The 24,271-nt window shown below is 47.6% G+C and overlaps 1 protein-coding gene across 1 annotated transcript in view; it reads right to left on the reverse strand.

Moving 5' to 3' along the window:
- LOC138521025 (protein FAM107B-like) overlaps positions 1 to 24,271 on the reverse strand; it is a 134,340-nt gene that overhangs the window by 20,400 nt on the left and 89,669 nt on the right. The window contains exon 3 of the mRNA XM_069633533.1: positions 19,899 to 19,935. Coding sequence (XP_069489634.1) covers positions 19,899 to 19,935 — 37 coding nt within the window. The remainder of the gene's footprint in view (positions 1 to 19,898; positions 19,936 to 24,271) is intronic.

Consider the following 24,271-nt stretch of genomic DNA (forward strand, 5'->3'; position numbering starts at 1 on the left):
CTAGGACCCCAAAACGATAGAGATAGTCCTTGTGGTTCCTCTGTAATAGCGCTCGACGCATCCGCGAATCATACCGCGATTTGCAAATTTCTTCACATGTAAAAACTGCTGCTGCTTGCCTTCCATTTGCCAGAAATTCGTTTAACCTGCTAACTATCCCTGCCTCATTGCTAGTGTGAGCCTGGACTAATATTAACTAGATACCACTCACCCTGAACCTCTGAAAGGGAATTAAAAGCATTTCCAGCATATTTCTCATCCATTGCTAGCACATATCAAAGCATTTTGCCTGTGTTTTCAAAACTCCTATCTGTTTTCTGTAGTGTAAGCTTGCTGGGGTGAACTGATTTACATTGATTGCATTTCTGAGAACTGTGTGTTTTCCTTCCATTTCCTTGCCTTGCATCAAGGGGGGAAGGGGATTGCCAGAGAAAAGTGATTACATTGTTTTGCTGAAATCATATCAAGTTGTTTTCTATACTGCATTTCATTCATTCAACCTTGCATTTCCTTGAACCTTAGAAAGCATTCTCTACCACATTATACTTCTGTACCTATTTACCAGTGTGCTACCTTATCCATTTCATGTCAACTCATTAGTGATTATAAGAAGTGTGCTAGTGCCAGATTCTCCGTTGTTGATCTTTATCATATCAGATTAAGTGTGCTATTCAATTATTAATTTATTATAAAGTGTGATATATATATATTTTAAATTATCAAATAAACCTTTTAACTTGCAAAACAGAACTACTTCTTGGCTCAGTGGGGTCAGGAGGATTCCAAGAGAGGGGTGTTATATAGGGGTAGTCATCCAGAACGCATGAACTGGACATAAAGATATATCAATAAGGGTTTTCATTCAGTATTATAGACTAGGCGTTGACTTAGCTGTAGTGTTGAATTGAATCCTCTTACAAATTGGGGGCTCGGGCCGGACGTTTGGGTTAGAATACCACTTGTGCAGCTTAATACAGTGTGCTAACTGACGGGATACATACATCCAGTCGGATCACCACGCTGCCTTACGCTGTGAAGCATTCCTCAAAAGGGACACTCCAAGAAAAGTTCTGTTCTGCAAAAATAAAATACTAACTTCTGTAAGTCAGGACAGAGACCAATCTCTAGAATGACGACCTTAGTAGACATGAAAATAGCCAGAGAGCACTTCTTACATAAGTTATTTGTGAGAGGTGAGTGGACTCACCAGGACCAAACAGTCTGGTTGCAGGCCATCAAGCAACAGGTCACTGAAACAGGGTCAGACTTATGGAGAGATCAGGGTCCATTACATGTGGCCCTGAGTGAACTATATATGGCTCCTAAGGCCAAAGATGAACACGACAAGATTGTTAGGATAGCGGCATACCTGTACCTATATATGGGAGACATGCAGGATAGATGTGCTGAAAGCCAAAATCTGGCAAATAGGCAACAGATGGCGTTAGAGAAGGTCCAATCTGACCTGGTCTCTTCTGAGCAGAGGCTGCAGAGGAGCCAGGAGTCAGAAGATGATAGTAGGCAGCACATCATTAAAATAAAGAAGGATATGGATGTGCTGCAACAGGAAAAGGTAGAACAGGATACCAGATTTCTGGCCTTGCAGAAGGAATACCAAGAAGGTTTGGACTCCCTACTGCAAAACCAGAAAAAGCTGGAGCAACAACTGGACTTCAACAGGGTATGTGCTGAGCAGGTAGTCACCCTGCAAGGCCACCTAGATAGAGTGAAGGCAGAGAGCAACAAACTAATTCTGAAAGACCTGGATACCCAGGCAGAGTTTGATCAGGAGCGCCAGAATGCTGGTGCCTTCCAAAGGCAAAGGGACGACCTGTAGCACAGATGCAGGCTCTCAGTCAGGAAAGGGATACCTTAGGCCAGGAAGTCTGCCATTTAAAAAGAAAAATGGAAGAAAATCACCTGACCCAGCAGGGACTGGGTGACCTCCAAAAAGAACACCAGAACTTGCTAGAGCACACCAGGAGGGTGGAAGAGGCTTTGGCAAGAAAGGAGCAGGCCAATAGGGACATTGCCCAGGAGGTAACCCTCCTGCAGCAAAGACTGGCCCAGTACTCCAGGACCAATCAGGAAGCACAGAGAGAGAATGAGGCTCTCTGCCAACACAATGATAGGCTCCAGCAACAGGTAGCGATGCAGGAGAAACTGATAGAGTCGAGTAAGGCCTTAACAGAGGAACTGAAAGCACAAATGCAGGCTCTTGCATTGCAACAGGGAGCAGGGGCGGATAGAGATGAGGTCCGCTGGGAAAGAGAGATTCCTGACCATAACCGCAGGAGCCCTACCACCAGGGGCCTTCATCTCCCCCAGTCCCTGGACTCTACCACCCCCATGTCCCCTGGCGCACATGAGCACAGGGCCACAGGGATGGCAGATTACTATCCAGCTAAGAGTATGGGGCTCATAGGCCAGTACCACTCAGGAATGGAAGGGTGGGCATCCGGGTATGGGCACCCAAGTACAGTACAGTTCAATGGGGAACCCCAGGAGAGTAGGCCCATTAAGGGCATCCTGAAAACCTCTGCCCAGTTAGGTCAGTGGAGGGGGTACCCATCAAATCCTGGCAGCAAGGAGGAATCTGAAGACTCCTCTGAACTGCGCAGGACACAGGAGACCAGGTCCCCACATTCTGCCAGCCATTCCCAGGCTCGCAGAATCCGGGAAAACCTGGAAGAACAGACGGGAACCTCTGGGAGCAGTGCCTCTGAGTCCGAGGAAGAATGGACAAGGGTTACCCGAACCAAAAAGGCCAATAAGGCAAAAAGGGCCTTGCTTAAGGACCCCTTAAAGCAGATTAAGGCGATCAGGAGCGTCATCACGCCTTACCATAAGAACGCTAAGTATTCTGTTTGGGAGCACTTAGAGTTGTTTGAGCAAATGATGGAGACTTTCCATTTGAAGGACAGCCAAAGCTGTATTCAATATGTAAAGTGGACCTTCTCCCCGGAATACTCCAGTTTCTTTGCGGGGCTGGAGGACCAAAATCATTTAAGATGGTCCACCTATAAGGCGGCCATCTTGAAACATTTTTCTGTTCACAGAAATCCTCAAGAGGCTCGCAAGGCAGCCTACAATTTGCAATGTGGGGAGGATCAGGCCCCACAAGAATTTGTGCAGGAGTTAAAGCGTGCTTTTGCACAGACCACAAGAAGGGTGCGCACGGATAGCAGAGAATTTATAAATACGTTTTTCCATGCCTTGCCCAAATATATCATGACCCAGCTCGTGAGGGATTTTCACGAGAAAAGATCTTTAGACTGGGTCATTGATCAGGCTACCCGGATCTATGAGGTGCAGAAACCGATAGATAGCAAAAGTAATGCCCAGAAAAACCCCAAAGCCAACAGCACCCCTGCTGCTGCCAAGGTGGCAGAGGTAAAGGTCACCCCCGTTTTGGATTTGGAGATGGGGGGGCCTAAAAACCTACCTGCACCTAATAATGCTAGGCCCAGGAGGTCCTCGGGCCAGTCACAGGCAGGGAGTGAAAGAGGTAGTCCCCCCAATGGGGTCCTTCGCTCTCCTGACTATGTAAGTCCTCGCTACAAAGGTAACAGACCCATCCTGGGTTATGTGTGGACTCCTCCAGCCCAAGGGGGGGGATCCAGCCAAGCACCTAACCCAGGGAACTTCCCTCCAAACTTCCCACAGGAGGGCAGAAATTTACCAAACCCTGGGCAGAACTTTTTCCCCAGATATCCACCCGACTTTCAGCCCCAAAACCATCCATCCTTCTTTCCCCAATTCCCTGAGCCCAGACCACTGAATCCGGGAGAGGGGAGGCCAAGGGTGGAGGGGTACCCAAATCTTCCCAACCCGGGGTATTACCAGAGGAGGGACAGCTACCCTTCCCGGGATCAGCCCAGGGGAGAAAACAGGGCCCCGTATCAGCCTGAGCGGGTTTCCCAGTTAGAGCGCCAGGTTCAAAACATGGCGCGGGATCTGGTTCACATACTGAGGGCTCAGCAGAACCCTCAGATGGGCGTGCCGGCGCAGAACGCACCCAACTCTGGACCTGGTGCTCCAGAACAATGACGGGGGCAGCACCCCGATAACTCACCGGTTCCCAGGGAGGAGGCACAAAGGGAAGGGGGGTGTAAAGCCTTGGAGGAAGCTTCCTTCCTCACTTGTAAACAGCCCCTGGAAACCCAGGAACCGGAAACAAAATCTCTTGCCCCTGAAAGTCTGCCTCCTAAGGAGCAGAGGGGGGGTAGGAGAAACAAAAGACCCAAACAGACTCAGTTTGAGGAGGAGGTACAGATCTTCCAATTTGAGGGAGAGGGATCCTCAGAGGATCCTGAGAAAAGGATCTTCTCCTTCAGAGAGGGGGGAACTCCTCCCAAAGAAAAATGGGTCCCTAGGGATGCAAATCCAGACTGGGGAGATGTGGAGACTGAGCTACCGCCGCCCACCATCTCATCCCAGAACCAACAGCAAGAAAATCCCCTGGTTCAAACCCATCCTGGTGACTGCCTCCAAAAAGGGGGGGGCGGCCCAGAACCGGAGCCAGGGGAACCCACAATGGCTCTGATCTCCAGTTGCCAAATTTTTCTTTCAGATTCCCAAGGCTCTCCACAGAATTCTGCCCAAATCTCTTCGCTAGCAATGTCCAAAACCAGAAAGTTAGCCCACCAGTTGTCCAAAAATGTACATTACCTGTGCCCCCTTGAGGAGAAGGAGCGAAGATATTATGCCCCGGTACAAGTACAGGGGCAGGGTACAATCTCGGCACTGGTGGACACTGGATCTCAAGCTACCCTTCTGTCCAGAAGGGCCTTTGACGAACTGAATGCAGGAAGGGGAGAGGATTACCAAATTCCTCTCACCTCACTTCCTGGACAACTCCAGAACTTTGACGGGAAGGAAATTCCCGTTGAGGGGACTGCAGATTTGGACATTAAAATTGGGGGACACAAGTTGAAACACCCAGTCATAGTTGTGACTCCAGAGGGCACCCCTTGTTTACTAGGGAATGACCTCCTGAGAAGGTTGTCACCCCTAATAGATTGCGTAAACAAGGTCCTCTGGACCCAGACTAGCCGACCAATAAAATTAAAACAGAGTGTCAACCATGTTAGTTTAAACGGCACATGCCACATGGTTGAACAAAAATCTGACCAAGTAGAATTTCACTTCCAGAACAACCAAATTCCAGACGTGACAGTAATAGCAGTAGGACAACAGACTGGTGATGGGGGGTCCTCTCTATTTCTGAAAATCAACCTTCCTTCCAGTTTAAGGTGGTATTCCACGCTGGAAGGAAACACTCTGAAATTCTTTACCAATCCACAATCTGAAACTCCCACTCCTATAGTCCAGAAAGATGTGAAATCAGCTCAAAGCCTGGCTGATATTCAGCAAATTGGAGAGCAGTTGTTCATCCCTGTTCAGTTAAATGATGGGAAGGACTCTGTTCTCGCTCGAGTGTGTGTGAACAACGGTAAGAGCTTCATCAGCGAAGCCATGTTCCGCCAACTCCTAAAAGATCCAGCCATTCCCGCCTTCAAACTGATAGACAAATGGGAAATGGACCTGGAAGCACCTAATTCCAAACATCTCCTGCCAAGCAGGTGTATGCTCAAAATCTCCATTGGCAACAAGAGCATAGTCCATAATTGTTGGGTCGTGCGAGACGTCACTGCCGCCTTTTACTTAGGCAGTGACATTCTCAATCGCTTTGCCATTAGTTTGGACCTAATAAACTTCAAAGCTTGGTCCCGATTAGCGGATAATCCCATGGGCTTTGATGATCCAGAAAAGGCATTTAGGTCAGCTCAATTGCTACCTTATGCAGTTGAAATTCAGGTTAAAGAGGAAGTCACCATCCCAGAAAGGACCCGACAATTCTCCCTGGAAGTGAAAGTCAAAAGGGGACAAGAGTTGAAAAACCCTGATGCTTACATACATCTAAATGCTTCTCTCCAACAGCAAGGGTTGGGGGTAAACCCAACACCATTAGTCAACATAGAACATGACACCATTCCAATAGAGGTGGATAACAGCGACTTAAAGAGTATTACTCTAGCCGCAGGCACCATTATTGGAATGGCGGTTGATGACCGACATTTCTCCATTGATCTTGTAAATGAACTGTTAGGACCAATCCCCAAGGACTGTGTTGACAGTGACAGTGAGGACAATACAACACCAGACAGGATTTTTACCCGGCATGGGGGGAACTTCCTGGTGTACACTTCCTGCCCCTATGGTAAGGAAGATGTGACGTGTGACTTCAGGAGGGATGAGGTGATTTTCCAGGTACATGAGGGCTGCCTTTCCCACCTGAAGCCTCCGGTCCAAATCAGCACTCTGACCAGGGACTTCTCCACCCAGCTGGAGGAGGCCGCGGAGATAGCCAAACCAGAAGTCTTTTCAGGCTTCAGGCAGATGGTGGAAGAGAGAGTCAACCTAGCTGATGCCTGTGTGACTCTGGAACAAAAGCAAAAGTTGAAACAAGTTTTCTTGGATTTCCAAGATCTCTTTGCGGTAGACTCATATGACTGTGGTCGCACTGACATCCACACAACAACAATCCCCACGGACCCTGGCATGACTCCTGTGTTTGTGAAGCAATATCGCTTGCCTCTCGCATCAATGGAGTCCCTTACTGAAATAATTAAGAACCTTGAGTCCCGGGGAATAATCCGTCCAGTCCACAGCACCTTCAATAATCCGGTGCTGGGAATATTGAAGCCAAACGGCCAGTGGAGACTCTGCGCCGACCTTAGGGAGCTCAACAAACGGGTCCATACTTCCCGATGGCCTCTGCCCTACATTGACCAAGGTCTGGCCCAGATCCAGGGGTCACAGGTATTCACTGCAATAGACCTGACCAATGGATACTGGACTGTGCCTGTCAGCAGGGAGGACCAATACAAACTGGCTTTTACCTTTGGGGGCCAGCAGTACACATGGACCCGGACTCCCTTCGGATACCTCAACTCCGGCAATGAATTCAACATTTTCCTACATAAGGCCATGCCCGACCTGGGTGCGAGGGGTAACCTGGCTTATGTAGATGATGTCCTCATCAAAAGTTCATCTGTGGAGGAACACATAGCGGAGATCCGTTATGTTCTGACACAGTTGAGGGCCGCCGGAGCAAAACTTTCCTTTCAGAAAGCACAGTGGTGTAGAACCCGTGTTAATTTCTTGGGGCATGAGATTACTCCTCAGGGTCTCTGTCCCCAGGAAAAGAAAGTGGAAGCACTTCAGAAACTGAAAGACCCCACAACTCTGCGAGAACTAAGGAGCCTCCTTGGACTGACTAATTACAGCAGGAAGTTCATTGAGGGCTACGCAGAGATCACCAGACCCCTGATTCATCTCCTGAAGGGGGGGGTCAAGTGGGAATGGGGTCCAGAACAAGCCGAGGCAGTAAAACAACTCAAAAGAAGCCTCTCACAAGCACCTTGCCTAGCTTACCCTGTCAGAAACAAGGAGTTCTTCCTGGAGACGGGGTTCTCTAATACGTGCTTGACGGCAGTATTATACCAAAAGCATGACAAGGTCAATAAAGTAATCTCCTATGCGAGCAAAACTTTATCCTCTGTGGAGGAAAAATTCAACGATTGTGAGAAGGCACTCCTGGCAACGGTGTGGGCATTGAAGAATTACCGCCCGTTTATCCAGGAGGAACACATCATAGTGGAGACTCCACACCAGCCTCTGCAATATCTCCAAAGTGACAGAATCCGGGCCGGAAATGTGAGTAATTCCCGAATTACTTCCTGGATTCTGTCAATGCAAGGCTTTCCTGTGGAGGTCAGATATGGCCAAAACAAGAAAAGTCCACTCGCGCAAGGTCTGGCTGACTTGCATGATTGTGCCAGAGAAAACTGTCTCGAGGACGAAAGTCTAAAAATCAAGGACAACACGGAGGCATACCTTAATTCCCCACACAAAGTCTTTGAAGAGGACAAGTGTGAGGGAATGCCCACTGTCTATGTGGATGGATGCTCTTACCATGTTGACAACAACGGGGAGAAAGAACTGGTGGCTGGCGTAGGGAATACATGGGTGAATGAGTCCCCAGAACCCTCCGCTGGATACAAAATTGGTCCCCGAAGTAGTCAGGTGGCAGAATTGATGGCTGTGCATCAGGCCATCCTCACTGCTGTCCAGCATCAACTCCGCGAACTGGTCATAATCACAGATTCGGATTATGTACGGAACGGGTTCATGGAGCACCTGGTTAATTGGAAAACCAGAGGCATGTTATGTGCTAACAACAAACCCTTGAAACATGGGAAGTTGATCCAAAACATTGATGATCTGGTCACATCGAATGAGATGACCATCTATTGGAAAAAGATCAAGGGTCATTCCAAAGTAGAGGGACCAGACAAAACTGGAAATGACTTAGCTGATCAGCTGGCCAAAACCGGGGCCATCCAAGGGGATCTAATTGAGATTGAGTCCCTGTTGGGGGAAATCCAGGTCACTGCCATCACTAGGTCCCAGACAAATGCTCACAACGACCTTTCAATTGTACAATGGAGTAAGGAGACCCCTGATGCTGATTTGATTACCGCTCAGAAGGGGGATCCAATAATTGGTAAATTTTACCAGCACCTTGAGGACCCTGAGAACTTTCCCCTGACGGATACCGATTACATTGGGAAAGAGGACCTAAGAGTGTTGATGAAATGTCCAAAAATGTTCCGAATCCAAGACGGTTTGCTGGTAAGGAAATCCAAAGCTGGCCACGATCAGTGGGTGGTTCCTACCTCATTCCGAAGTCTGATGTTAAGTCACGCCCATGATGCGGCCACCGCCGGTCATAGGGGGTTTCACACAACATTGGAAATCTTAAGAGAGGTTGCATACTGGCCACACATGGGGCAGGACCTCGACCAATACTTGAAGGGGTGTCTTGTGTGTGCACAATTTCAGCCATCATCCCTTATGCACCGGGCGCCTTTACAAAAGAGGGGAATGACACTGCCATGGTCAGATTTACAAATCGACTTTGTAGGCCCTGTGATTCGCTCGGCTAGGGGGAATAAGTACATGTTGACTGTGACATGCTTGTTTACCAAGTGGGTGGAATGTCTCCCAGCCCCAAATTGCAAGGCAGAAACTGCAGCTGCCTTGATGATTAACCACATCTTTTCCCGTTTTGGTCTACCTCAAAGGATTGAGTCAGACAGAGGTAGCCACTTCACCAGTGAAGTAATGACAAAGATGTGGGAGATACTGGGGGTCAAAAGGAAGTTGCATATTGCTTATCGGCCAGCTTCTTCTGGGGCAGTAGAGAGATATAACTGGACAATTGTGAGCATCTTAAAGAAGTTTGTGGCAGATTCTGGGCCAAGTTGGGATATCCGATTACCTCTGGTCCTAATGGCCATCAGATCTACCCCTTCATCTGCAACCAAAATGTCACCATTTGAGTTGATGACTGGGCGCAAGATGGTGCTTCCTCAGCATTTGCTCTACAGGACCCAAGAGCAAACACTGATAAATGCCTCCACTACTCATGAGTATGTAGAGAATTTAAGGAAACACCTCCAACATGCTTTTGCTTATGCTCAGCGGAATCTAGAAAGATCAACTGATAGCATGAAGACCCATTATGACCTGAAAACTTCCAGGAAGGAATATCAGGTGGGAGACCGGGTCTATCTATACAACTTCCAAAGGAACCAGGCCAAGCAGCGCAAATTTTTGCCTACATGGAAAGGACCCTTTGAGATCATCGACAAAATCTCCCCTGTGGCCTACAAAATCCACATCCCCAAAGGCGGTTCGGCAGAGGGGGAAGACAAGTGGGTCCACATAAACCAGTTGAAATGTTGCCATCCCAGGCACACTCTGCAACAACTGGAGGAATCCTCTGGAATCCTAGCGGGTACTGTCTCAGATTAATTCAGTTCCAACCATAAAACATACCACATCTAGTCTCTAAAATATTGTGATTTGCATGAAACTGTCTCTTAGTTATACTGTTTTTTTTTCAAAATAAGAATGTAATGTTTCGTTATGATGAAATGCATATGCTGCCCCACTATCTCAACAGTGGTGGAAAAACGTCTATGAGTAGGTATTGCCGCTCTTCCTTTGTCGTCCTAGGAGAAAGAAGACCTTGAGACTGGCCAAGGAGGACGATCCGGAAACCAGGAACGAAGATCCAATGGGCCCAGTGGACCGCCCAATATTCCCATCAGGACCGGCGAGGGGAACCGATCGATCAGTACCGGATGGAGAAGAAGATGCTGAACTGTGCCATCTACAGAAGAGGAAGAAGATTATGCGGACAGACCGGTGCGTGGGTCAAAACCCTTGGGCACGCGACTCCCCATCGACTCACATTCAAAGTGCAGTCGCGTGGGGGGGCTTGTTGGGTGTCCTGACCCACGTTTAAGCTATCATGCCACAACATTTGGTGCTGTGGGCTTAGAAAATTCAAGATGGCGGAAAACCCACATGTGCGCCGAAATCCAGGAAAGCTGCGCAGTTTGTGCGCACACCGAAATGGTTGCCTCACTTGCCACCCACCAGTGCGAGAATGAAAGGCCGGGTTGCCATGAGGGAAATGGGTTGCCAAAGGAAAAACAGTAGCGCCGGTTAGCTTCAAAGCGCTTTAAAACCACCATTGGACTACCCGCACAGTAGTCTGAAACCATTGGGAATGGCAATGCTGATTGCCAAATGCAACCTAGAATTGTGGGGAATTCATTTTCTTAAATCCCAAAAATGGGTGCAGTACCAGTACTCACCACTATCCAAAAGCCGGCAGTTTAAAACCACCCTGTGTTTCTCTGAAGGCAAGCCAAAGTGCCTATTTCAAACATTGCAATATGTGCAAAATATTCACTGAACACCAGCAGACATTTGGTAGAATGGAGTTTTGTGTGCCTACAAAATCTGGGAAATGAAGAGCCCAGAACAATGCTTATAACAAAACTGGCTGAGCTATGGAGTCAGCAGTTTAAGTTGCACTGGATTTAAAGACACTAAAATCGAAAATGTTTAGATTAAATGAGTGACCTATGTTTGGTGTCACATGCCTTTGTAACTGTTGAAATGTCATAGTTTTGCACTTAGAATCAGCATTCTAGCTGCATATGTAAAAATGTTTAGTTTTATTTGAATGCAGGAACTGGGGAACAAAAAGTGACATTTTATCTGAAACCTGGCTTAAGGAACTGAATTCTGCCTGGCAACTACCCCCATCAGGAGTGAAACTTGAGTCACAGCTGTGTTCCCAGGCCTAGCTGCCCTTTTGCTGCTCACACTAAGGATATGCCATCTATCTGATAATTGAATTACCTGTGCTCTGCAGGAAAGTGAACAAAGCCCTGTCCTGGCTCAGGCAAAGGTTTTATTGGCAGGAGTCGTAAATGGTCGTAAAAAGTGGCTTCCTCCTGAGGAAAGGGGAGGGGCACTGCCTGTGAGAGCAAGCTGGCTTGGCAGAACTGGAAAAACCAGTATTTCTACCTTGTGCTGAGAGGAAACCACACCCCTTTGGAGCCAGAACATAACTCTAAAAAGATGAATAACTCATAGAGCGGACATGTGAAAATTTTATAAATGATACCATCATTCTTGTGATTTTTCTGCCCACAGTTTAAGAGGTTTTTAGAACCGGTGGTATGTTCAGGGGGGTGTCAGCGGAAAAGTGGATATAACTCTAAATGTATGCATGTTAAAAATCTGAAACTTCATCAGTTAATGTCCATACTCCCTGCGCACATGTATGTAAAGTTGGGTCAATGTCAGAAATTGAAAAATCAATTAAAAAGTGAAATATGTGCCATTTCTGAATGCAAGCTCCCAGGAAGAGCAGAGTTTGAACAGGGGATACCTCCTGTAATGCATGATGGGTGCATATGATTTTAAAACAATATGTACCTCTGCAAATATGTATTTGTTTCAAATCTAGATTTGTGTGTAAGTTGACAGGAGGAGTGGACTTTCTGCAGGCTGTAAAATGACATCACTCTGACCCAACCTAGCTCCCCCAATCAAATGATAAATGGAAGTTTGACCAATTAGAAGCTGAGAGAGAGGTAGGGTCAGTGATGCTAGAACACACCCACATTCTAAACACATAAAAGCAGACAGACAGGACAGATAGGGACCTTCAATTCCATCTGCAGCGGGACGCTCTGCCGGAAAAATCCATACTTTACCTCCATCAAACCTCCAGAGAGCCAAACTAGAGACTTCAATCTATCCAGAACTAGAGACCCAGACCAGAGAACCAGAGAGAGCTGACCCAGATCACTGTGAAGTGCAGAGACCAGAGGCGAATTTAAAACCCTGACCAGATCCGTGATGAGGCCCATTTCACTCAAGAACATAGTGTGAGTACCTAGAAAACTGTGCAGAACCAATCTCCTAGTTAAAATAATATAATTCAATCTATTTAACCTAAGTAGAACTGCCTGATAGCTCCAAATCTGTCACTTGTCATTTCCTAGTTGCAAGCTGCACTTGTCTTTTTGAACTTTAAAATTTCAAATCTGAAAAACGACCTTTATTTAATCGCTCATATCTCCGCAACCGTTTGTGCTAGAGACTTGCAGTAACTTTCATTTTGAAGCTGAGATCCTAGGCTTTCCTAGGACCCCAAAACGATAGAGATAGTCCTTGTGGTTCCTCTGTAATAGCGCTCGACGCATCCGCGAATCTTACCGCGATTTGCAAATTTCTTCACATGTAAAAACTGCTGCTGCTTGCCTTCCATTTGCCAGAAATTCGTTTAACCTGCTAACTATCCCTGCCTCATTGCTAGTGTGAGCCTGGACTAATATTAACTAGATACCACTCACCCTGAACCTCTGAAAGGGAATTAAAAGCATTTCCAGCATATTTCTCATCCATTGCTAGCACATATCAAAGCATTTTGCCTGTGTTTTCAAAACTCCTATCTGTTTTCTGTAGTGTAAGCTTGCTGGGGTGAACTGATTTACATTGATTGCATTTCTGAGAACTGTGTGTTTTCCTTCCATTTCCTTGCCTTGCATCAAGGGGGGAAGGGGATTGCCAGAGAAAAGTGATTACATTGTTTTGCTGAAATCATATCAAGTTGTTTTCTATACTGCATTTCATTCATTCAACCTTGCATTTCCTTGAACCTTAGAAAGCATTCTCTACCACATTATACTTCTGTACCTATTTACCAGTGTGCTACCTTATCCATTTCATGTCAACTCATTAGTGATTATAAGAAGTGTGCTAGTGCCAGATTCTCCGTTGTTGATCTTTATCATATCAGATTAAGTGTGCTATTCAATTATTAATTTATTATAAAGTGTGATATATATATATTTTAAATTATCAAATAAACCTTTTAACTTGCAAAACAGAACTACTTCTTGGCTCAGTGGGGTCAGGAGGATTCCAAGAGAGGGGTGTTATATAGGGGTTGTCATCCAGAACGCATGAACTGGACATAAAGATATATCAATAAGGGTTTTCATTCAGTATTATAGACTAGGCGTTGACTTAGCTGTAGTGTTGAATTGAATCCTCTTACACACCGCAGCCAAGTGCAGTGTGTCTGCACACCAGAGAGGCAGGGAGCTTCTCTCACTCACCTCTCATTCCCAGCACCAGAGACAGGTGCAGTGAGTCTGCACACCAGAGGAGCAGGCGTATTCTCCCACTCGCCTCACATTCCCAGCACCAGAGACAAGTGCAGTGTGTCTGCACCCCAGAGAGGGAGCGGGCATCTACCACTCACCTCTCATTCCCAGCACCAGTGGCAAGTGCAATGTGTCTGCACAGCAGAGAGGCAGGGAGCTTCTCCCACTCATCTCGCATTCCCTGCACCAGAGACAAGTGCAGTGTGTCTGCACCCCAGAGAGGCAGGTGACTTCGCCCACTCACCTCTCATTTCCAGCACCAGTGGCAAGTGCAATGTGTCTGCCTACCAGAGGGGCAGGGAGCCTCTCTCCCTCGCCTCTCATTCCCAGCACCAGAGCCAAGTGCAGTGTGTCTTACACCAGATAGGCAGGGCACTTCTCTCACTCACCTCTCATTCCCAGCTCCAGAGATAAGTGCAGTGGGTCTGCACACCAAAAGGGAAGGGACCTTCTCTCACTCACCTCTAATTCCCAGCACCAGAGCCAAGTGCAGTGTGTCTGCACACCAGAGGGGCAGGGAGCTTCTCTCACTCACCTCTAATTGCCAGCACCAGAGCCAAGTGCAGTGTGTCTGCACTCCAGAGAGGCAGGTGGCTTTGCCCACTCACATCTCATTCCCAGCACCAGAGACAAGTGCAGTGTGTCTGCACACCAGAGGAGCAGGCGGCTTCTCCCACTCACCTCTCATTCCCAGCACTAGTGGCAAGTGCAATGTGTCTGCCTACCAGAGAGGCAGGGAGCCTCTCCCACTCACCTCTCATTCCGAGCACCAGAGACAAGTGTGTCTGCACTCCAGAGAGGCAGGTGGTTTTGCCCACTCACATCTCATTCCCAGCACCAGAGACAAGTGCAATGTGTCTGCACACCAGAGAGGTAGGTGGCTTCGCCCACTCAACTCTCATTCCCAGCACCAGTGGCAAGTGCAATGTGTCTGCACACCAGAGGGGCAGGCAGCTTCTCCCACTTACCTCTCATTCCCAGCACCAGTGGCAAGTGCAATGTTTCTGCCTACCAGAGAGGCAGGGAGCTTCGCCCACTCACCTCTCATTCCCAGCACCAGTGGCAAGTGCAATGTGTCTGCCTACCAGAGAGGCAGAGAGCTTCTCCCACTCACCTCTCATTCCGAGCACCAGAGCCAAGTGCAGTGTGTCTGCAGACCAGAGGCAGGGAGCGTCTCCCACTCCCATCTCATTCCCAGCACCAGAGACAAGTGCAGTGTGTCTGCAGACCAGAGGCAGGGAGCTTCTCCCACTCCAATCTCATTCCCAGCACCAGAGACAAGTGCAGTGTGTATGCACAGCAGAGGGGCATGGAGCTTCTCTCACTCACCTCTCATTCCCAGCACCAGAGCCAAGTGCAGTACGTCGGCACACCAGAGGAGCAGGGATCTTCTCTCACTCACCTCTCATTCCCAGCACCAGAGACAGGTGCAGTGCGTCTGCACACCAGAGAGGCAGGGAGCTTCTCTCACTCACCTCGCATTCCCAGCAGCAGAGACAAGTGCAGTGTGTCTGCACACCAGAGAGGCAGGGAGATTCTCTCACTCACCTCTCATTCCCAGCAGCAGAGCCAAGTGTGGTGTGTCTGCACACCAGAGAGGCAAGGAGCTTCTCCCACTCACCTCGCATTCCCAGCAGCAGAGACAAGTGCAGTGTGTCTGCACACCAGAGGGGCAGGCGGCTTTGCTCACTCACCTCTCATTCCCAGCACCAGAGCCAAGTGCAGTGTGTCTACACACCAGAGAGGCAAAGAGCTTCTCTCACTCACTTCTCATTCCCAGCATCAGAAACAGGTGCAATGAGTCTGCACACCAGAGATGCAGGGATCTTCTCTCACTCACCTCTCATTCCCAGCACCAGAGACAGGTGCAGTGCGTCTGCACACCAGAGAGGCAGGGAGCTTATCTCACTCACCTCTCATTCCCAGCAGCAGAGCCAAGTGCAGTGTGTCTGCATACCAGAGAGACAGGGAGACTCTCTCACACACCTTTCATTCACAGCACCAGAGGCAAGTGCAGTGTGTCTGCACACCAGAGGGGCAGGGAGCCTCTCTCTCAGTCCCATCTCATTCCCAGCACCAGAGCCAAGTGCAGTGTGTCTGCACACCAGAGGGGCAGGGAGCTTCTCTCACTCACGTCTCATTCCCAGCACCAGAGACAAGTGCAGTGTGTCTGCACCCCAGAGGGGCAGAGAGCCTCTCCCACTCACCTCTCATTCCCAGCAGTAGAGACAAGTGCAGTGTGTCTGCACACCAGTGAGGCAGGGAGCTTCTCCCACTCACCTCTCATTCCCAGCACCAGAGACGGGTGCAGTGTGTCTGCACACCAGAGAGGCAGGGAGCTTCTCTCACTCACCTCTCATTTAGAGCACCAGAGACAGGTGCAGTGTGTCTGCACACCAGAGAGGCAGGAAGCTTCTCTCACTCACCTCTCATTCCTGGTGCCGGAAACGAATGCAGTGTTTTTGCACAGCTCAAAGACACGGAGTTGCTCTCCCTAACAGACCACGCCAGCTTGCAGAACCTAACGCAGTGTGTGTGCACACTACAGAAGCAGGGGGATTGTCCCGCTAACAAACCATCCCAAGCATCGGAGGTGAATGCACTGTGGCTGCACACCTCAGAAGTAGGGAACTTCTCACTCAAACAAGCCACCCTAGGTCAGAGCCTAATGCTAGGTGTTGTTTGTTTGTTTCTTTATTTATTTATTTATATTGCGCAACCAGACCCGGAGGTATACGGGCGCAAAGGCAGAAAGAGAGTTGTTAAGCTTAGGTTACAAGTTGCAAGTAATCATGAGCTACAGCTTGTGGTTACAGTGCTGTAGACATGAAGTGTCAGGAATCATAACAATGTATACAGTACATGCAGTGTAAGTATGATAGATAGTACAGAACAAATATACAGAATATGCATGTGATCCCATATGCCAATTCTGAGGTTACACATCATGGACTTTTAGCCATTGGATAAATTTGGATCTGAATTGCTGGTATGGGAGGTCTTCCCTTAGTTCAGATGGAAGGGAGTTCCACAGTTGTGCCGCTTTGATAGCAAAGCTACTCCCGCCAGATTAAGTACGTTTGTATCTGGGTACTAGCAGTAGGTTAGAGTTGGTTTTTCGTAGGTGGCGCATGGCTGTCTGCTTGGTGAATCTGTCTATAAGGTATTGAGGGGCTGCCTGGTTAAGGCATTTGTGTGTGATGGAGGCTGTTTTGAGGCGGATTTTGTCTTTAGTAGAAAGCCAGTTCATGGATCTCCTGAGGTTTGAGATGTGGGCATTTTTTGGGAACTTTAGGGCAGCTCTTAGGGCATTGTTTTGCAGAGTTTGAATTTTGGAGATGATGTATTGATTACTGCCTATGTAGAGGGTGTTGCAGTAATCTAGTTTTAACAGGATTAGGGCTCTAGCTATGGTGACACAATTATTGGGTGAGAGGAAAGGCTTGGCTGCTCTAATTAGTTTGTAAGTATAGGAGGTGGCTGAGGCCATGGAGTTTACTTGTTTGTCGAAGCTAAGCGTCTAAATAAAAGCCAAGGGTTTTGACTACTTTAGCTACAGTGATGGTGTTGTTATCGATAATGAAGGAGTCGTATTTGGTACCCAGTTTTTTGATGTTAGAGGGGGTGCCTAGAATGAGGAGTTCGGTTTTGTCATCATTCAGGCATAGACCATGAGCGGCCATCCATGCCTGGATGATGAGGTAGATTTTGTTCACAAAGGCCAAATCCTTGTCATAATCTCCCGTCAGCGGGATGAGGATCTGGGTATCGTCTGCATAGTTTGTGCAGGTGATACCAAGACCATCTAGATCATCGAAAAGGGGCTTTGTGAAAATATTATAGAGGGTGGGTGATACGCAGGATCCTTGGGGTACACCACACGTAATAGGTGCAAGGTCAGTAGCTGCTAGGGGAGAGAAGACTCACATAGTCCTGTTATCCAGGAAGGATTGGATCCACGTGACAGCTTCCTGGGAGAAGTGGGCTGCCGTGACCAGGTGATTACATAGTATTGCATGGTCTACCAAATCGAATGTGGCGGACAGGTCCAGTAGTAGTAAGAGAGAGGTCGTGCCATTGTCTCTTAATAAGTCTATTTGAACTTTAAGGTCCAGGAGTGCCGTCTCAGTGCCGTGTTGTGGCCTGAATCCGGACTGTCGGACTCCTGGGAGGTGGTTTAGTTCCAAGTGGTGTTGAATTTGTTGGTAGGCCACTTTGTCTAGAATTTTTAATAGGAACGGCACAGTAGTTATAGGGCAGTAGTTGGTTGGAATGGGGGGGTCCAGAGTTTGTTTTTTGAGGAGGGGTAGGACCCAGGAATGTTTCAGATTACTGGGTACGGTGCCTGTGGCGAAAGAAGCATTTATGAGTTTCGTAATGAAGAGTGAGAGTTCACGGCCAGCGTCTTTTATGATTTGGGCTGGACATGGGTCACCCTGGCAATTAGAGGGTTTGAGGGTGAGGATGACTTTCTCGACTTCTTTGATGGAGACTTTCTGAAAGTGGAAGGGGGGGGCGTCCATTGGTATCTGAGTCAGTGGTAGTGGATTTGTCGTGACCTCAGATGAGGGTCCTCTATTAACAGAGTTTGTGGCGGTTATGGATGCTTTTTTGTTGTTTTGTGCCCGCAAATCCCAGAGGCAGGGAGTTTCATGTAAACCACCCATGTGCCCATAATACACTGAGCCAGTGTTTGCCCATTTAATTTCATATCTCATACTGACTTCATTGCACAGTAAGATTAACGTCACATACTAAAGAGGGTCCACCCGCTGAATGTGGCAGATTGGGAGAGTGCATGTGGATTCTGTGATTGCTTAGCAATGATGGCAAGTTGGTTCCCAACCAGACTTATTTACTGTTGTCACCAGCTTTGGTTTTTGCCAGAAAAGTCCAGGTTTCCACGTCCCTGGTTCTTCGGGGAAGCACTTTGTTGTCCTGCACAAGCCTTGCCTCCCTTGAACCCTCAGGAGAGGACATGGAAATAAAGGATCCCATATTGGTTTTCAGTCCTCTCAATTGCTATAGAAGAGCATAAGAGGAACATGATGGGTCAAATAGAGACTTGGTTTCAAAGAGGCAAAGCTGCGGCAGAGGCAGAGCATTTGGGTAAAATAAATGTCTTATTAAACTCCCTCCTTAGATCTGCCAGTCAGTGACATTCCTTTCAACCTGTTGAGTCTCGGGAGAGGGCAAAGTCAAACAGTTTTGGACTGAGATCCCATTTCAGTCAATGAAGAGCACATTACTTTGAGAGGTTGATGAGGGTATGATGGGTGATTACAAGTAATTAGTACCCGGTGAGGGGGCGGCCGCCTCCAGGCCAATCAGGAAGACTCAGAAAGGGGGCTTTATCACATGGTTATACCCCGTTCCGAGCCTCCTCTGAGCTAGAGCTCACCACCCCCCCTACCCTCAGGTCTAAGCAAAGTGTTTTCAGTGCTTTTCGCAATCCTTTCCCCCTCTACCCACCCCCTTTTTCAAATTTTTCGATTGGCCCACCTCCACCCCACTTAACTGGCTACCCCAATTCCCTTGCTGGCCCTGAGAACACTAGTTATCTTGCGCATCCCAACTCAGCAATCGCCACAATGGAAAGGGAGAAGGGACTACATGTAGTTGCTTTCTCCCCGATGCATGGCGGCCATCTTGTTTTGTAGTTTCTCTCAAGTTGAGAAGCAGAAAACTCGCTGTTTTTCAACTTGAGAAAGAAACACTATTAGTACCCTGGCACAACTTGCAGGGGTACTAATAGCAATATAACCCGAGCAGTGGGGGTATAACCGGTCAGGTAATGCCCGGGGAATAACATTAAAGACCTTGCTTCACTCTGGCTTCTAACCTATGCCCCTCCCCACCCCCGCACTAGTTATATTGCTTACGTCTATGAATGTCATTATGTTTTTGGGGAGAGAGGAGAAAAAAAGAGACTATAGAAGGTGTATTATGGTCCATGGAGCATAAGCAAAAAGCAAATTGGGTCCATACACATCTAAACAACCATTTGTAATTAGCTCTGTTTAAAATGACTTTAAAATGACCTTTATTTAAATGGTTTTCGGGCCATAGAACACATAGATATCCTCATATTCAAACACTCTGAGGCAACCCTTTGGCTCATGGGATATGTGCTGGTTTTTCGTGATGCTCAAGAGTGGGCCCGTAATTTGGATTACATATTTTTTAACAGAGTGTGCTTGTGAACTGTGATGCACTGGGAGATTTGCACATAGGCAAAGCCTTAGTCACAAAACATTGCAAATCACAACACCAAAGTGAGCTTCTCACCTGAAAGGAAGGCTCTCTTCCTGTTCCTGCTTTCAGCCTGGTAGACAAAGGGAATACAATCTTCATTAGACACTTGGCAAACTCCATTCATTATTTAAAATGTATAGCTGCTGAAAACCGAGTCAAAGGCACGAGGACAGCCATGGATCTTAAGAAGAGTTAAGGACCCATAATACGTGGGTCCACAAACCTGTTATTCCCAATCACACTTTCAAAAGACATGTCCACCTTTCCCTGAAGAGGAAATGGCAATGCCATAGTACACACTAAAAGAATCGGTTCTTTCTCGTATCCCCTACTTATGTAAAATGTGCTCTTAAGACTCCTGGCCCATAACTAGTTCCCAATGGGAACTAGAAAAGCAGAAACATTAAAGCACCCTCTTTACAGAAGAGGTTGAACCTGTCCATGAAAAAGGACATTGCGGGTTGCAGAATGTACACAGCAATGACGAGTAGACACAACTGGGAGGGATGAGAGAGAATATATAAGCTCCCCCCAGGAAGCGTCCGACTGAACACAAAAAGCAGTAGTTTTATGGTTATTTACATGTCTTCCTTTATGGGGGATAGGGACCAGTATGTTATTATGTAGGCACAAACTGAACAGCAACAAATTAAAGATGAGGAATGGCACACTCTGCGGACCATAATGGCTCATACAGCCCCCAGATTGTCCAATCACATGCTCTACGGAAGTTCTTAGTGCATGGCATAGCAGGAACATCCAATCAAATTACAGTAGAAACCAGGTGATGATGCTAGCAAACAAAGGGACTCTAGTAGTATTGGATATAGATTGCTAGGGCTAATGTTCAGAGACGGAGAACTCTACCGCATGTTGACATACAGAAAAACACCAGGAGCAAGAAAAGGCATAGGGCATGGTGACGGCGGAAAATGTTACCACCAAGATCTGACTTCTAAGGTATGGACACACATTTGTGAAAATACTCAAAGGTACCTCAGAAGGTTTGGGGACAGTTTACTTTATGTTTGCAGCCCAGGATGCTCTGAAAGAGAGTGGGGGCCAGATTTAGTTTGTGAGGGCGGCAGGAATGCAAGATAACTTTGCTGTTGTCTTGATGTGTGCAGACCGGCAGTATCCAGCAACCTGCATGCAGATGAGTTTCTAGCGGTTATGTGTCAGTAGCATCGCTCATTCGTGCCCAAAGAGCAAAGCTTGTGTGCCCATAGTGCTAGGATGCAATGGCCGGGCTGTGTTATGCAAGTTGGTTGTAGAAGTGTAGTGTTAGCTTATTTGATGTCTGCTGGGAGGTGCATTGTGAAGCAATGTGGGAGTGGTTTGCGTGTACTGTGTTTGAGCGTGGAGGATGAGTAATTAGTGGCAGGGGTGTTGCTAGGTCTGGAAAAGACCCGGAGCTACGCTAATGTCGGAAATATTGGGACTCGGGGCTAGACTAGCCTTTTGGTTGTAGCTCCTGAGATTCTATCCGGGGCTACAGCCAAAAGACCAGGGGCTATAGCCCCATTATCCCCCCAGGCCCCTAGCAACGCCTCTGATTAGTGGACATGGTTGGAGATAGGCTGCAGTGAGATGTCGGAGCGCAATGTAGTGTCATTGCACATATTGCCCAGCTGCCAAAACACCAGTTGCAAAGTGTTGCTACTCAAGGGGTGACACCTCGAGCTAGTCCTGCGTGTGACACCAGGGGTGAGATGGGATGACACACACTCTGAGTGACAGCAAGGCTGCTATTTTGTGGTAGAAACAGGAGCAAAAAGTCACAATAGGGCATGAATTAGGTTGTGGTTGAGGGGGAATCAGAAATGACATTCCCTGGTTGTGTGGCCAACACGTGTCATGAGCATGAAATGCTGAAGGGCCTCTGGTTGCTGGGTGGTGCCTTGGTTGGTAGGGTATAGCAAAGCCAGATATTTAGAATCTATCCTTTGATGAATTTGGATCCACAGCCAAAAATGGCCCGGTGTGAAATGCAGACTTGCTTCTATATTCTGGACGCATTGGAGTTTCTTGCTGAGGTGTTTGGAATACCTAGATATATGGTGCTGGCATACTCGATGCTTGATTAAACCAGTAATATGACAGTGAGGGTTCTGTCCACAAAAGGTGCAGAAGGACTTTACCCATCTGATTGAGCAAAGATGGTAGAAGCATTTCTTTGCTAAGCTTACGGGTGTGGAAGGAGGAGACTGACACACAGGTGGCATGATTGTTGGAAGAAACTTGTGATCTTAACAAAATAATCTGAAAAACCGTAGCTGTCCCTATTACTAAGTGGGCTTTCCCTACCCCAACTCAATACTAAGGATGTGTTGGAATGTCCGTAGCTAAAATGTCCACCATCCTGTATCCAAAATCTATTTCCTTCGCTTCCATCTCTAAGTAAAATAAACAGAAAGTGAATCTTCTTAATTCACAAAAATTGCTCAATTGTTCAAGTGGAGCGGACTAACATGCCAATCATTTGGAAGGATTTTTGTCTGGGGAATGACTCCCTTCCCCATGTTGAAGTTCTTGTCAAAGGCAGCACACAAAGTTCCAGATTGAAAAGTCTTAATTCAAAAGTAAAGTTTCAGCTCAAAACCTTGATACACAGAGAGGGATTCCTGTCTCATGGTCTCTCTCAGGTCTCTTACAATGTTCGAAAAAACCAGGGGGATCGACTCCCTTTCTCTGGTTCTCTTTAAATTTCTCGCAATGCCAGGATAATTACTCACTTCTCTTGTCCTTTACCACAATGTTCAGAAGCACTGTTCCCCTGGCTCTCTATGCGAGTCCCAGACACCCTTCACACTGGTTCTCTTTATATGGGGCCCAGACCCCTTCACAATGGTTTCTTATATGCGAGTCCCATACCCCTTTACGACATCCAGGGGTATGCCTCTTCCCCTCCCTTTTCTCAGGCTTTCACAGTTCAACATGCCAGGGGGCATCGTTCTTTCCGTGCCTTTCTCAATGTTCACAGCCCACCTGGTTCACTACCCTGCCAGGTATTAGGACTATGAAGATGGCTTTGGAGGCCATTCCTACTAAATGAGTGCGGGTCCCAGACCTGTGAGATTCTCTTCCATTGACCTGGTATACTTCCCTGCTATGTACTGTGACTATGAAGGTTGCTTTGGAGGAAGTGTGTTACTTGCGGTGGGTCCCAGATCTATTCCTAGCGACCTTTCCTCCCCTCAGGGTTTAGACCAACCATCCCGGTTACCTGGACCTCTCCAGGCACCTTACCGGTGACCTCTTGTTCTCTGTGGGCCTCTCTCCACCTTTCGGTCTCTCGCGGCCATCCAAGAACCACAGCGTCCTCGTAGTGTTCCTCTTTTCCTGGATGGTGCGTTTCCAACTCCCTGCGCACACCAGGTCCCCTCGCCGGCTGGTGGGCTTTCTTTCTGCCTCCTTCTCTACCGTGGACGCTTCTGCCTGTGGCCAAGTGTCTCTGCTGCAGCACTCCATTTCTACAGCTGCATTCGAATTTCTCCAAGCCTCCAGGAAGGATCCGACCGGTCGTAAAGTCCTCTTTCCTTTTTCATTCTTGGATTGTACCGATTTGATTCGTATTGCCTGGACCATTCGTGTTGGTTCCACAGGTCACTGCACATTACTCTGTGCCTCCTTGTCTCAGTATTATTGTTATTACTCCCAAATGGGTGTCTTGTGTTCTTCGTCCCAGTTTCTATAGGTGACTCACACAGGCAAGCTCTACTCTTCCTCATCACAGTACTTTCTACGGAAGTCAGTTAATCTGCTTTACAAAAATGCATGGCAGTGTATGGTATTGTGGGACTGTATGTGGGGTTGGGCGAATGAGGGAGGTGGGCATATGTCTTGGGCATACCGCGTTCTTCCTGGACAGTCGTCCCTACTCTAATAGGGGGGATCCCTCCTCAGGAGAGCCACCCACTGATTACTACCCCCAGGGGGGCTTTCGGGTAGCGGCCTCACCTCGATGGCCTCATGGGAAGGGGCTCCTCCTAGGGGAGAAGGGACGACATCCAAGGATTCATCACATAAGTCATTGATTTGTGGTTCAAGGGTTAGTCTATTGTACATAAGGATCTGAAGGTCCTTAATCCCTTCTGAAGTTTTTGGCAGTCACCCATTACCCTGAGCCAGAGGATTGGTGCTTCCATTGGCAATTAGTAAAATAATCATGGTTTCTGTTTTATCCATGTTGAGTTTTAAATCGTCATGCATAAGCTCATATGTATTGCCGTTGATGAGGGCAGTGTTGGTATTCTTGATGCTGGTCATTTTGGAAATGATTTGTGTGTCATCCACATAGCTGTAGCAGGTCAAAGGTGTTTTTAATCTTCCATGCATATATACGAGAGTAGAGGTGATAAGCTCTATCCTTGTGGGACTCCACATGTTATTTCACATTAATTGGA

The sequence above is a fragment of the Ambystoma mexicanum genome, chromosome 13, assembly GCF_040938575.1.
Source record: "Ambystoma mexicanum isolate Mex_15411 chromosome 13, UKY_AmexF1_1, whole genome shotgun sequence".
Taxonomy (NCBI): domain Eukaryota; kingdom Metazoa; phylum Chordata; class Amphibia; order Caudata; family Ambystomatidae; genus Ambystoma; species Ambystoma mexicanum.